This window comes from Ruditapes philippinarum, unplaced genomic scaffold, assembly GCF_026571515.1.
Source record: "Ruditapes philippinarum isolate M1 unplaced genomic scaffold, ASM2657151v2 ctg502_1_1_1_1, whole genome shotgun sequence".
Lineage (NCBI taxonomy): Eukaryota > Metazoa > Mollusca > Bivalvia > Venerida > Veneridae > Ruditapes > Ruditapes philippinarum.
In genome coordinates, this window is record NW_026852806.1 from 79,645 (window position 1) to 93,271 (window position 13,627).

The 13,627-nt window shown below is 31.4% G+C and overlaps 1 protein-coding gene across 1 annotated transcript; it reads right to left on the minus strand.

Moving 5' to 3' along the window:
* Nucleotides 1–533: 533 nt before the first annotated feature.
* LOC132724745 (polycystin-1-like protein 2) lies at nucleotides 534–13,153 on the minus strand. Its single transcript, XM_060709707.1, has 15 exons — nucleotides 12,714–13,153; nucleotides 12,275–12,331; nucleotides 11,770–11,861; nucleotides 11,184–11,420; nucleotides 10,609–10,779; nucleotides 10,119–10,279; nucleotides 9,501–9,822; nucleotides 8,828–9,087; nucleotides 8,260–8,422; nucleotides 7,503–7,617; nucleotides 7,050–7,112; nucleotides 6,586–6,821; nucleotides 5,873–6,044; nucleotides 5,214–5,375; nucleotides 534–3,785 (listed from the first exon to the last, which is right to left on the minus strand). The coding sequence occupies exons 1-15, from the start codon at nucleotides 13,129–13,131 to the stop codon at nucleotides 2,686–2,688; spliced, it is 3,729 nt and encodes a 1,242-aa protein (XP_060565690.1). The 5' UTR covers nucleotides 13,132–13,153; the 3' UTR covers nucleotides 534–2,685.
* Between the last annotated feature and the right edge of the window lie 474 nt (nucleotides 13,154–13,627).

Consider the following 13,627-nt stretch of genomic DNA (forward strand, 5'->3'; position numbering starts at 1 on the left):
GTGTACTATGTCTAGTGCAGTGACAAAAAATCAATCATAATTAAAATTAAATATCAAAACTACATATAATTTCCTTTTCTTGTCTGAAATGTCTTCATCAAAACAAAAAACAACAACAACAAACAAACAAACAAGAAACGATTTTACGTCAATTAAGGCGGTACCGTCTACATGGCAATTAGCGTACATAGCTATGAAATAGGTCAAAATGATTATATTGAGATTTAGAAAAAAAAATTTTTAGTCGATATGAAATCAGTTGTAATAAAACCCAATATCACTGATATTACGATTATGATAAAAGGAAAGAAGTGGATGGGGTAAAGATCATTAAGATATATGATGCCTTGTATAAAAAAAAACGTAAGTTAAAGTCATTATTGATAATATATCATACAATTTCAGCGTAGAAATGAAGCGTAGAAATTATCTAACAGTACTACAATGATACGAGCTGGATAAATGTATTAATGTGGTGATTCCACCATAATTCTCGTAAAAGTGTATTCAATTAATGTTAAAGTGACATGTTTTCGCTGTCAAGTTGAGTTGAATAAGTTATATATGTGTCAAGTGATTCACTTTTATAATACTGATTGACAAACAATAATGCAAAGTGTTTAGGATAGAATATAGAAACTTCCTAAAGACTGTCCCAACCTTTTTGAAAATTAACCATTTACAATGCTTTACGAACAATATTTATCTAAATGTCCGTTGGTCACATGGAATTATTTGTGCATATCAAAAATGTCAAAATTTCACCAAATTATGGCAAATTGACTTTAACCTGTGCACTCACAATTTTCAATAGGATAGACATAATATCGGTTGGGAAAAAAACTAAAAAAAATCATAAATTGAGTGTTTTTTACTTTTCAAATTAATAGCCGTATGATTGATCGTCATCCTTGACCATTGTATTGAAATTGACACCTTTCATTGGTCTTAAGATAAATAAAAACATGAACAATCAACAGTGAAATATAAACAATACACGTTTACAGCATTTAGATTTAAATAACGGGTGCTTTGGTTGCGAAAACAAGCAAAAATTGTCTCTTAATATACGTTTTCACGTCATGTTTAAATGATATTAAATTGGCGATTGAAATAGATCTACATATATTGATAATACAACTATACATAAAAAATAATGTAAACGCATTGGTGCCACAAGTTTTCATGCATTTTACATGAGTTTTAGCCTATTTAGATACTCTCAGAGCGGAGGCAATGCAGTGGCCATGTTCTTTCAGAAATTCAAATCAAAATACGACGCAACATCACTGCAAACGATAAGTTCAACAAATATGATAATAGATTTGGTGGTGGCATTAGAAACAATCTCGTTTGCAATCAATATCAACGGAAATCAATTAGAAATATTAAAGGAAGTTCTAAAAGCATAAAAACATAAAATTTGAAGTTCTTATATAGATCAGCTGGGGTCCTTACAATAGAAGGACACGCAAAAGATAATTTATAAATATACTCAGGAATAAATTGAAATTCGTATTTTTGTGCTATTCTTTTCCCAATTGGAGTGAAAAGTGTTGTAACACTTCTCAATTAAGGGTCATTTTTCATTGTGAAATGAAAAACGAAGTGAATGTGATCTGAAAAGTTATTGGTCTAGACCTACATCAAAGGAAACATAGATATCAAAATATTACCTCCTTTTCTGTCGTGTACAAAAAACCTCTGTGAATTTGTTTTAATATATTTTTTGTATAGGTGTACCACCATAAGAACAATGAAAATAAACAAAACAATCATACATAAATGAAAACTTCGACTCGCACGAGATTATGACAGGTGCATTTGGTAGCTGATTTCTGGAATTTCATATCTACGTGTTTTTGCCTTTGACTTTTGAGGGCGCCGACACGTAGACACAATATATTTCTGGCGGAATAACTATTTTTAAATAGGCGAAGACACGATATTTTCTGCAGAATCATCGTGTCGGCGGGAAGAAATCTTTGTATCGGCGCCCTATGCGTCGTGTCGTCGTTTCTTCGCCTAAAAATGCGAAAGGCGAAGATACGGTAATTGACCAGTTTACTGTGTCTTCGACTTTTGGGACTCAAAAAATTGGCAAATTTGGGGACTCGATAAATTCTCGTGTCTTTGCCTATTTAAATATCGTTATTTCGCCATTAAAATATCTCATTTTAGTATCAGCGCCCAAAAAGCCGTAAACAATGACATAATAAGTAAGCATATTATCGTGACTTCGTATTTTCGCCTTCGAATTTTGAGGGGCGAAGACACGAAATGGTAGAAATCATGATCAGCCACCATAGGTGAAACGGTTTTCAAGTGTACATGATACAAAAAGTTGTATATATATGCGAGGAATATTTTTGTAACCGTGGTATTTTCTTTTAACAATCATAAAGTTTTAAAATTATAAATATGCAATGTGGTTGATTTTACATTTTTAAATTTTACATTTAAAAAAAATGTTCTAATTCTCACACAATTTAAAACAATTTTTGATATCTGAACAACTCATTCTGTAACATATAGTTTTATAATAAACTGTCAACATAACAGTTCTGGGACGACTATCCCAAAATATCATTAAACTTATTAAAAAATATAATATAAGTGTGACATGCATGATTCCTCTATGTCATGAACATTCAGTCTAAAAGTATTTGAGTTATTTTCAGTATTTTACTTGTTTGCTGATGTCGGAGCGGTTTTCGCTGTTCTCTCTCGCTGCTTTTTCATGCTTAGTTCTGGTTTATTTATAAAGTGTTTGATTTTACTTATCATGTATGCTATAAGATCGTGATCCGGACCTGTGCGATTTTGTTGAACCACTTCGTCGATGCTTGCTCCAAGAATGGCGAGGAAAAGGGTAAGGAAAAAATAAACGACAATCAGAATGTATAACATGAAGAAAACTTTCGCCAGTACGGGGTTTGTTTCATTTATTTCTGTGAACCTACTCTTTCCAATCATTGCTATATATAATGTTCCCATACACTGGTATACGTTTCTGTACGATTCAAGCTGCGAACCAAAGAGAAGCAATGCCAATCCGCAAAACCCGACAAAAATCTGGACAAATGTTATGCCATACCAAAACAGATCTTTGCCACATTTTCTGAAGATATCCACGATTGCTTTCAAATGTTTAAGTGTAGACAGTACCTCGAGCATCCTTATTGTGGCTAGAAATGCTAACACACCTAGAGCCAGCACAAAACCTTGATCCCAAAACACAATATGACTAAAGTTCACATAAAGTTTATTATCCTGTTTAAACTTCTTGATCGTTTCAAACGAGAATCGTAGCCGAAAACAAAATAAAATCATGGCTGTCGCTGCAACAAGAAAAATGACAAGATCATATACAGTCCAAAATATTTTGAAGTACTCAGATCGTAGTCGGTAAAGTCGCAGACAAATTCGGATGAAGAAACATGTAATATAAAGCACAAACAATATTTCACATACAAGTGTCCAAGTTCCTGCAGCCCCATGGTGTGGATAAACACGTAATGGGTATGTGTTATACGTTGTAAATGCACCACCTGTTTGGGGAAACTCTATCATAAACATATTGTCAACGAACAAGTTTGTAGACGCATCATAAAGTGTAAATTCTACGATCACAGCTCGAGTTTGGCGATCAATCCATAGGTTTTTATACAGTTCGTTGATAGTGGCGATAGAATAATTGAGATTAACATGAAGTGATGCTATATAACCTCCGCCACCATATGTTGTATAGTATCCTGTCAAAGGTAACCCCCAGATACCTAAAGCTAGAAAAGGAAATATGTTAAAGCTTGTGCACTATATACATGTTAGATCAATCAAAAATTTATAACCCTGTTCTTTTTATCTGAATTTGATAAATTACATTACATTATCTCTATCATTTTTAACAACATTCTGATTTTCTTTTTTAAAGATTTTTTTTATAAAAGATCTAAAGAGAAGTATATTTTTATTGATTGGTGTGATATTGCTGAAGTTGTTTATGATAATGGTTCTTTGAGACTAATAGATGACAGTTGTTTGTCTATTAGTTTCATCACAGGCGCATATTTGACTTTCCATGATATTTTTTAAAAGAGATAGAATTTTTTTGCAGTTGTAACCGAGCATGTAGGATAGACGTTTCTCTACTTCTGACGTTACAGAAAGTTGGACATTATTTAAAAAATGAAAGAATAGATGCGTTATTGATGTTTAACGCTTATTAATTTCAAGCATAGGTTGTTGATGAAGAACAAAATTGGAAAAAGGTTTAGAGTTACAGAAGACATGTTTGATATCATTGTGAACGTAGCCAGCCGTCATATTTTTCTAATGAGTCAAAGGTAAGGAAAAAAAACTGAAAAAACATTAATCAAAGATATGTATTTAACGTATTATGGTTATATGCCAACTGCATTGATGCACTTGTCTGTTGTGAACAAGTTGAAGATGTGTTTATGCAATATACGTTCAAGGACTTTGTTGGAGGCACTAAGTAGAGAGGTTACTGCCAAATAACTACTTATATATTGCGAACCGTTTTACTTATGAATGGCATTATCCTGAGCAATTATGTTTGAACTGTGCGGGAACTTCCCCTGAATGTCAATAGTTGAATATATTGCAGAGAGGAGTAACAGATTCAACAAATAGTTGTTGCAAGACGAAATTGTTGACATGGTGTAAACTTGTAGCTTTACCGGAATTCTGGAGTATAAGGGCGTCTATTATTTCGGTTTCAGTGACTAAAAGGGAGTGCAAATGTGGACACCGTGGATCGAGGTGTTTGGATAAACTTTAGTCGTTTCATTCAGTTTGTGCTTGGAAGACATTTTTAGATACGTTTGCCTTGTATATGTTTGTATATGTTTGTTTTAAATATCTGATTGTTATGTTGAGGTGTGTAAATTCCTAAGGTGTGATGTTTGATTTTATGAATTGTTGGATAACCGTTTGATATGTCTGGGCTCCTAATTGTTGTTGTTGTACTAATTTGTTTTACTGTGATTTATTGGCATTGCGTGCAAGTGTTGTGAATGAGTTGTTGCTTGTTTGAATAATGTCCAATTTTATTTTTATTTTGTTTGTTTAGCTGTATCATATGATTATTTTTGTTTGTTTTTATGTCTTACTTTGGAGCGACTAATCTGCAGTTATTTGTTTAGTCAAAAATTAATGGAAACTGCTAAGGACATTAGCCTTATTCTTACACGATTGGAATTTCCATGCTGAAGATGTCACATTATAGACAGCCTCTGTTAAGCTGCATGGGTAGTTTTTCCATCCAATACAGTAGTTTTCGTCATCTTCATTCCATATTTGATATCCACCAAAACAAGATGTCCGGTCGATGTAAGGTATGTCACAAGTAACTACAGGTAATCATATAATTGTAATAAAATAAAATAAGTAATTATATTGTAATGTAACCTTATAAAATGATCACATGAGAAAGATGATGTCAAAAGTAAACCTTATTTAAAATAAACGTAGATCAAGGCCTTTTCAATTCACAGGAATTACATATAACTAGTCCAAAATATGCAGGATCTTTTCTTTCTCCGTTACTTACAAAGTAGTGTTTCAGTGATAAGGTCATATTTTGCATGACGTTTCACATTGAGAATATTGAAAAAAAATCTTAAATTAAAACATATTTTTCCAAAAGTTTGATCTCTTCAAACTTATCTTAATCTTCCGTATATATGTCAATTTAAAGTAGACATAACAAAATCGTTAATCAATCTCTTTGTATTCTAATTTTTTATCAGAACTGTTTGGAAGTTTTTCTTTTTTTAAACTCCGAATCATCTCAATTTATACCTTTTAAGAATGCAGATGTATACAAAGAATCATGAATTCTAGATACCTTGTTTAGTTCGCAGCTGTCGTAGTCTTGGCGGCCCAAGTCTTAGATGATGATCATATGTGAATTGTCGCTCTGTCCAGTGTAAGACCATACCGTACTCGTCATGTTCACGGAATAAGTAAGGAATCATTGTGTCATTTATCCACTTAAACAAATCATTTGGTGACTTTATCTTAAAAGTAATGAAAATAGAAGACGTATTAAATTTATCGATTTTGCTAAGAAGAATAGAATGGCATCATGTATTTGTGGTTAATTTGTGACTTGAATGTTTACGTGTAATTTCTGACCTAAGTTTCATTTTATATTAGGTTCCCAAAACATTTGATCAAAACATAGTCACACTAAATATTAGATATCTATATCATGGGCATTTTCAAACGTTTAATTCATAGCATTTCACATATATATCTTTACGTAAAAAGTGATTATAATACTTTAACAGATTTTACGTAATTCCTAAATAATAAAATTTAATGTACACTTCGTTTATGTGAAACGGGTGCAATATGGTAAGTGATCAATTCGAAATTCGTTGATTAACATATTAAAACATAATTATATTAACAATTTTGATATCTACTTAAGAGAGGGTTAGTTAAAATTGTGAGGGAAAAAACTCCCAAATTAATTTAAATAAGTAAATAATGCGTCTTCTTTAATTTGATTTAGAGTATGCAAAAGAATTAGTACATAATCTAATTGAAATATACCGAGTTAAACTGTTGGGTATGACGTGGTGTTACAAGTCTATTGCCAAGATGCGTGTGATGTAGAAACGACCTGACATCTCTGTTGGAATAGCAGATTACTGACACAATGATAATAAAAACAAGGTTTAATTTAATGTCCTTCAAACTTCTATGAAAGTTTATGTATTGCCGGTGTTTTTCTTGCGCTTGTTTAAGATTATCTCCCTGAACAGGCGTTGAAACATTTCTAGGTTTTACTGGAAATAAAATCATGTTCTTATTTAGAGCCAAGCCATTTAACAATCATTTTCATTTTCAAAAGTTATTGTTGTTGTAATTGTTGTTGTAGTAAGTTTTGTACTGATACTTGTAAATCTAAATATTGTGATGACATACGAATCATTATATTTTATTTTCTCATTAAAATATTGTATATAATGGTTTTCCAATGACAAAACAATGTCATTTTCAAACAGACAACTTACATTCAAAAGACTTAAACTCTGTCACAATAGATTTCAGCACTGTCAAACTCGATGAAACGGTGTCTGTAGTTAAAATAACAATCTTATGATAATGACACAAATGGACAAGTAAAAACAATCGTAAAAAATAGTAAAGTTTGGTTTATTGGAGATTTCTAATGAAACATTATTGGAAGCAGCTCTGACGGCTGTAAGGACCACATAAATATTTAACACTATGATTTTATGTAATTAAGGTAATGAATTATAAAAAGACAAAATTTTATCAACATTATCATAAACGGTGCAAAGTTAAGATTTTTAACACAGCTTATACTTGAATCTTCTTAAAAATGTCAATACAAGTATATGAACATTTCTTTTTGAATATCCATAAATTAATTTATAATATTGAAACAATTTTTGCCCTGTTTTCAGGTTGAAATATGAAGTATATCAATAAATATTTCTCACTTTCGTCTCCACCGAGACTCTGCCGATATTTGGCGACAGTTTTGGTAGCGCTAGATTCCATTCTTAGAGTTCTTGAACGTAGGATGACAGCAAGAATGAGGGAAATGCATATGACCTTGAACATATAAATATTCTAATGACGTGCCAGTATGACGTAAAATTATGTTTGGCAACACCAATTACTTCGAGTGAGTTTGGTGGGGGGGAATAATCATAGAGATAACTTGGCTCACTTTTGTATTTTATGACATAATAATTATAGAATCGAACAGTTACTTAGGGTCTTAAGTTATTATGAAGCATTTTAATATTCATTTAATTTGAATGTATCTCTGATAATATGGTTACACATTTTCGTTTTTTAGTAACTTAGTCACAGGCGGATATCTAAGTGGAACCACTGACGTTCCATAATCTAGATAGTTTAGTTCAGTTTCCAAATGACCTGGAGGAATTCGAACTTGCAGCATGGAGAAGCAAACGGTTTTGAAGTCAACGACCTAATCTCCATGAAACACATTGTATTTTTAAACTAACCGTAAAGCAATTACATCAATAACATTTTCAAAATTATTACATTTGGTGTATTTGATTACTGATTACATTCAATAAGTAAATTTAATATGATTACAACTGATTTATCGCAACACTAACAAAGCTTTCTTTTTAATAATACTTAACTATCATAATGTGCAATAATTAACAAAATAGTCCTTGTTAACTGGTTTTGAAATACTCAACGTTAGAATTTACGCACGACAAAAGGGTCTATTAGTAAAATTGATTCCAGTAAAGACATGGTCAATGTTGTCAGCCACTCCTCAGATTTCTGTTTGCCCCATTCCATACTGTACAACAGAACAAAAAATGCAGGAGTTATCGTTCCTCCAGCAACAACAAACCACGCTATATATATAAATCTGCAAACAAAAAATAAACATATTTATAGAAAAGACAATATTAATAATAATATAGTTATTTCTTTTAATGATAAATTTATAGCAATGAAATAATAAATGAAATAAACTAAACAATAAACTGAGATGCATGAAGTTATTAAAAATCTAATTCTTTTGAAGTAGCAATGAATGAAATATAGTTATAATAATAAGAAATATATATACTAGTACACAATGTAGTAAATAAACAATGAAATAATTCACATTCTATAAATTAAATGTTGTTATAGTGATGAAGAAACAGGAATCAAAATATGTGGACAAATTAGTTGTTTGTAGCCAAATGTGCCGCTTATAGTTTGTTATTATTATTATTATCATCATCATCATCGTCATTGTTTATCAAATATCAGTGTAATACCACACCCATGTGGTAGTAGTAAACTGTATTCCGACTGTGCTGATTCCATCAGAAACGACGCTAAGTTCAGTAATTGCTCATTCTGTACCTTCTCATTTGTCCTGTATTGATATTTAGCACTATGTTGACAACAATGACTTTGAAGGCAACAGCTGCAGCGTATATTGCCAGTTGTTTCCTGTTTTCTCTTTGTTCTTTTAAAAAGTTCGATGAGGAAACATACCGGTATAGTTGTAAACAAGGCACAGACTATAGATATGTATATCTGAAAATGTACAATACTTAAAAAATAAAATTATTAAACGATTAGCTTTATAGAAATTTTGATTGAAATTTATTTCTCAAACAATAGAATAGTGAAATGAGAACCTTCAAGGTTTCAAAACGTGTAAAAATATATTAAATGTTGCAGGCTTATATTAACATTTCAAGTATGGTATTGATGTGATGATATCAAGCCATTATCTCAGCACACTAGCTCCACCTTCTTATAGGAAATATTACAATTAAAGGTAGAATATGGCATTAGAATAAAGTAACTTTATCACAAGTGTTCAGTAAAAAGCAAATAATGTCATGCATGTTGTTTATCTTTATTGTTTTGTTGTCGATGTTTATTTTTATTTTTTAAAACTTTCATGAACTTTGATATAAGTGCGATTAACAAATGTTACAAACCTGTTGTGATGTAAATCGGAATGGTCCTATTTGAATCAATGCTGGTGTCTGGTAATTAGGCTCCGGGTTGAAATATAATGCGTTTGCTAACACGTTTAGCATTATAAACACGAGCGCACATGACGCACGCTGAACACGTGTAAAAACACTCATTGCTGGTCGATAAACTATTGATATAAACATATGCCCTTCTGAAAGTCTATGTCTCAAATTACCAAAGAATCTAGATTCCAAATCTAATGGTTGGTTTGTTGGTACCGGCGATAGCTTAGCTTCTAGACATGTTTCAATAGACAGCCAGGTCTCGAAAGGAAAAGAATATCTACAAAGACACATTTTATCAATCAAAACTGAAAATAATGTTACAACTTCGTTAACGGAGAAACATAAAGCAAAATATATAGCAAAACGTAGCATTAGTATTGATTGCTTAATGCAAAACTTAGACTAAGAAGAGAACGACTCTGAGTTTGAAACTATGTAAACGTATTATATCATAATATAGCACAAGAAACGATATTTCTAAATCGGTATTCTCATTCCGTGTATTGGAATTTGATCCTATTTATCAATAAAAGTCTAATTTTATAAATGTGAAGAAGCAGATGCTTAACTAACGTGTTTTGTCGTTGCAAATCATACACATCAACTTGATTAAGGTACCATGATGCAAAATTGCCATTTCCACTATTGTCATGCCATATATGAAGACTCTGCAAATCACCAAGATCCTTATACGTCGACATTATAAATGACATTACACTGCCAGTGCTAAACTCCTAGAAGGATTTAAAGGAAAATAGGTATAAGTATTAACTCAACTCAATATGCAAGAATGAGTTGAAACGCAATTGAAAAAAACATGTTTCAGTATCAGCACAAACGCAATTTATTTGCCAGCAAAGTGGGGTGATGACTTTATTTGGTGATATTTTAAAAGTTCATTTTTTCACTGCAAATTTCTTTACAATGAATGAATAATTACGATTTGTATTGGAATTTGTATTGGAATTTTTTACAATGCTGATATCATTGACAAAGACATATTTCTTGATATACACATAAATTAGAAACTGTAGTTTATAGAAAGATAAATTGTCAGACTTACCTCTCTTATACCATCAAATAATTCTCGATTACCGGATATGTCATATTCACCGCTCAAATGAAAAGCAACACGAGACCTTGTACCATCTCCTCTACGCATGCCCGTAAAAACTCTTATTACATAAAAGTTTTGATCAGTGATGTAATTGTCGCGAAGTGGTGTTATAACCCACTGGAACCAAAAATATATAATAAAAAGGCGGTGAACTTTTTGGGGATAATAGAATGTACTGTTATCTTTCATCTTTGCATTTAAAATTGTATTCATTGCTTTTATATTTTGTTTCTTTGTCACTGGATTTTGTTTTTTTTTATTTAAGAATGTTTTAGACTTCTTGTGATAATACATTATATTAAAAAATAATGTTATGTGACATCAGAATTTTACCCTCTGGTGTAAAATATGATGTTAGGCATAATAATATTTCTCATCGTCTTTTGTTTGGAACAAAAGTATTTAAACAGTTTATATGCGGATGTTACTTTTCAAACATCATAACAATGTCAAATTCATGGTAATATAGTTTTATAAAATTACGAAAATTATCTAAACAAAGGATCATTTAATTTACAGACCTTTAATTTATCTTTTCTGTCAAGTCGAGCAAGAAAAATCACTGAAATTATGTAGATGGTGAAGAGTCCAGCAAGGGTACCGAGAACAGCAGCTTGGTTTAATGGGGAGAACTTTAGAAAAACGGTTGAAAAATCAATAGCATTTGGAGCAACAAAGAATGAATTTCCAAAAACCATATCGGCCAATCCTTGACAAAGACAAACAATTTTGACATCTTCCCGCAACCAATCAATAAGCTTGAATAAAAAAGGATATAAAATAAAGCAAATAAGACAAGAATAAGACGATCAATTTCTATCTAATGAATAAAATGTGGTAAGTTTTCATCAATCATCAACAAATCTTTTGGGAATTTAGTGATGAGAATTTAATGTAATGATAAGTTATGAGGAACCTGAATCATCCGAGATTTGTGCTTAAAAGTTTTCTTTGTACTGTTTTGTTGGTTTCGCTGGTTTTTATATTACCCAAATAATTAACCTTATAGGTATTTACAAAGATGACGTGAAACATTGTTTCCATTATCATTTGGATCATTAGCTTTCAAAACAAATAACTGTTGTGCAATTATGATATTTTTCGTACCTGGCACTTCTTTGCATTCCATTGTGATTTTTCCTCTTCCCATGTAAGGCATCCCATTGTTGCTATCGTTATGTTATAATCAAATGTTTTGTCTGAAAAGAAAAGTAATGAATAATTATATTTAACCTCCCACACAAAACGGGTTTAAAAATTCATCATTTGTTATTACTTTTGCAAAGAAGACAAATTTACAGTTTCTTTGAGATAACTGTGACCTAACAGTTATGTTTCACTTGACACAGATATAAATAGCCCTATTATCACACCCGTTAACAGCAGCGAGTAGGACAGCTTGATGCAGGCAGAACTTACTACATAAATGTCAATTTTATATCGGAATAAAACTTTTTTTGATATACGTGTTCTTCAATTTCACAAGTAATAATTTATATATATACCGGAAATCATGGCGAATACAAACAGTCATATGTGTATCTTATAAAAAAATTTCACGGTTATAATGAGAATGTACAATTAGTTCTACAATGAAATCACATGTCAGTACCTTCTTCTGGTTCTGAAATGTTCCTTTGTAAGCTCCCTGTGTCAGTTTTGGATACACCTGTAATTATTAAAATAAATGGCATATGAATGCATAGTTCAATGTTTGCAATATATTTAATGTCTTGTTTCACTCTACTTAACATGCCTTTTGTATTTCATCCATTTTTATGACATTTTTTTACAAATGTTTTACTCTACCATTCATATAGAAACGACCACTTGTCATAGGAAATACTCTATCTCCATTTTTTATGCTAATCAATACTTACAAAAGTTATGCTCAGTGATCTTTTGACATTTGTCACTCAAACAATGATCATCATTCGTTTACATATATTTTCAAACCTACTTACATCAGAAATGCTTACTCATATACGGAGGCTGATTCCAAAAATAATCATTAAGCAAGTGTCTCTTAATATAATGAACATGCTACTCACTAATTCCTTGAAAACTTATTGCCAAATAGGTAACTCCAGTGTGTCCTTTCATACGATGTGAATCAATGCACGCTTGCCAATTCGTGTTTTCAAACACACGGAATTTGAGATCATAATCAATTAGAGAAGGAGGTTCGCTGAATTTTATATAAATAAGATAACTTTTTAGATCCTGATTTCCGAGAGGTTGAACAACGACACAAACACTGTCAGTACTTTTTTGATACAGGAATTTATGGTACATAAATTGAGAGGCGTCTTCCTGGTCCACATGAGGTGTGATATGTATTGGTTTTGGAGTAATGACCTTTTGTTCAAAAGTTATATGTTTAGCTGTAACGCGTTGCTCAGCTGTTTTTACGTCTAATCGTAGCACACTTGAGGTTATAAGACTTGATGTTCCGTCATTATCATACATGTACACATTGTCTTTGAACTCAAATGCCTAGAAATATATACTATGAATTACTATCAATAACTTTTTGGCTATGATTAATTGATATACTATCACGCAAAGTATCAAAGTTGTTTGCTCAATAAAGCATTATTAAAGTAGATAAAACTTGTCGTTTTTGTTTTTAAATACCTGTAATGTACTTCTTTTAATAAAGCTACTCTAAATTCACGTTTGAATTCTCCTTTTTGCTAAGAAAAATGTAAAACATTTTATGTGATGCTGGAATTTCTTATTCTTAAAAGTCAAAAAACTTATTCAAAACTTGTAAAATTTTACCGATACTGATACTTGTGTTTGGTCACAACTCTTATTATCATGCAAATCAATACCATCTAGATTGAAGGCGGATGTTTTGGTTTTTGTCATTTCGTTCTTAAGTTTACATGCATTTGTGTTTTTCAATAACTGCTTATCTGTGCCGGAAGCATGGTTATCACAATCTTGGCATTGTTTTATT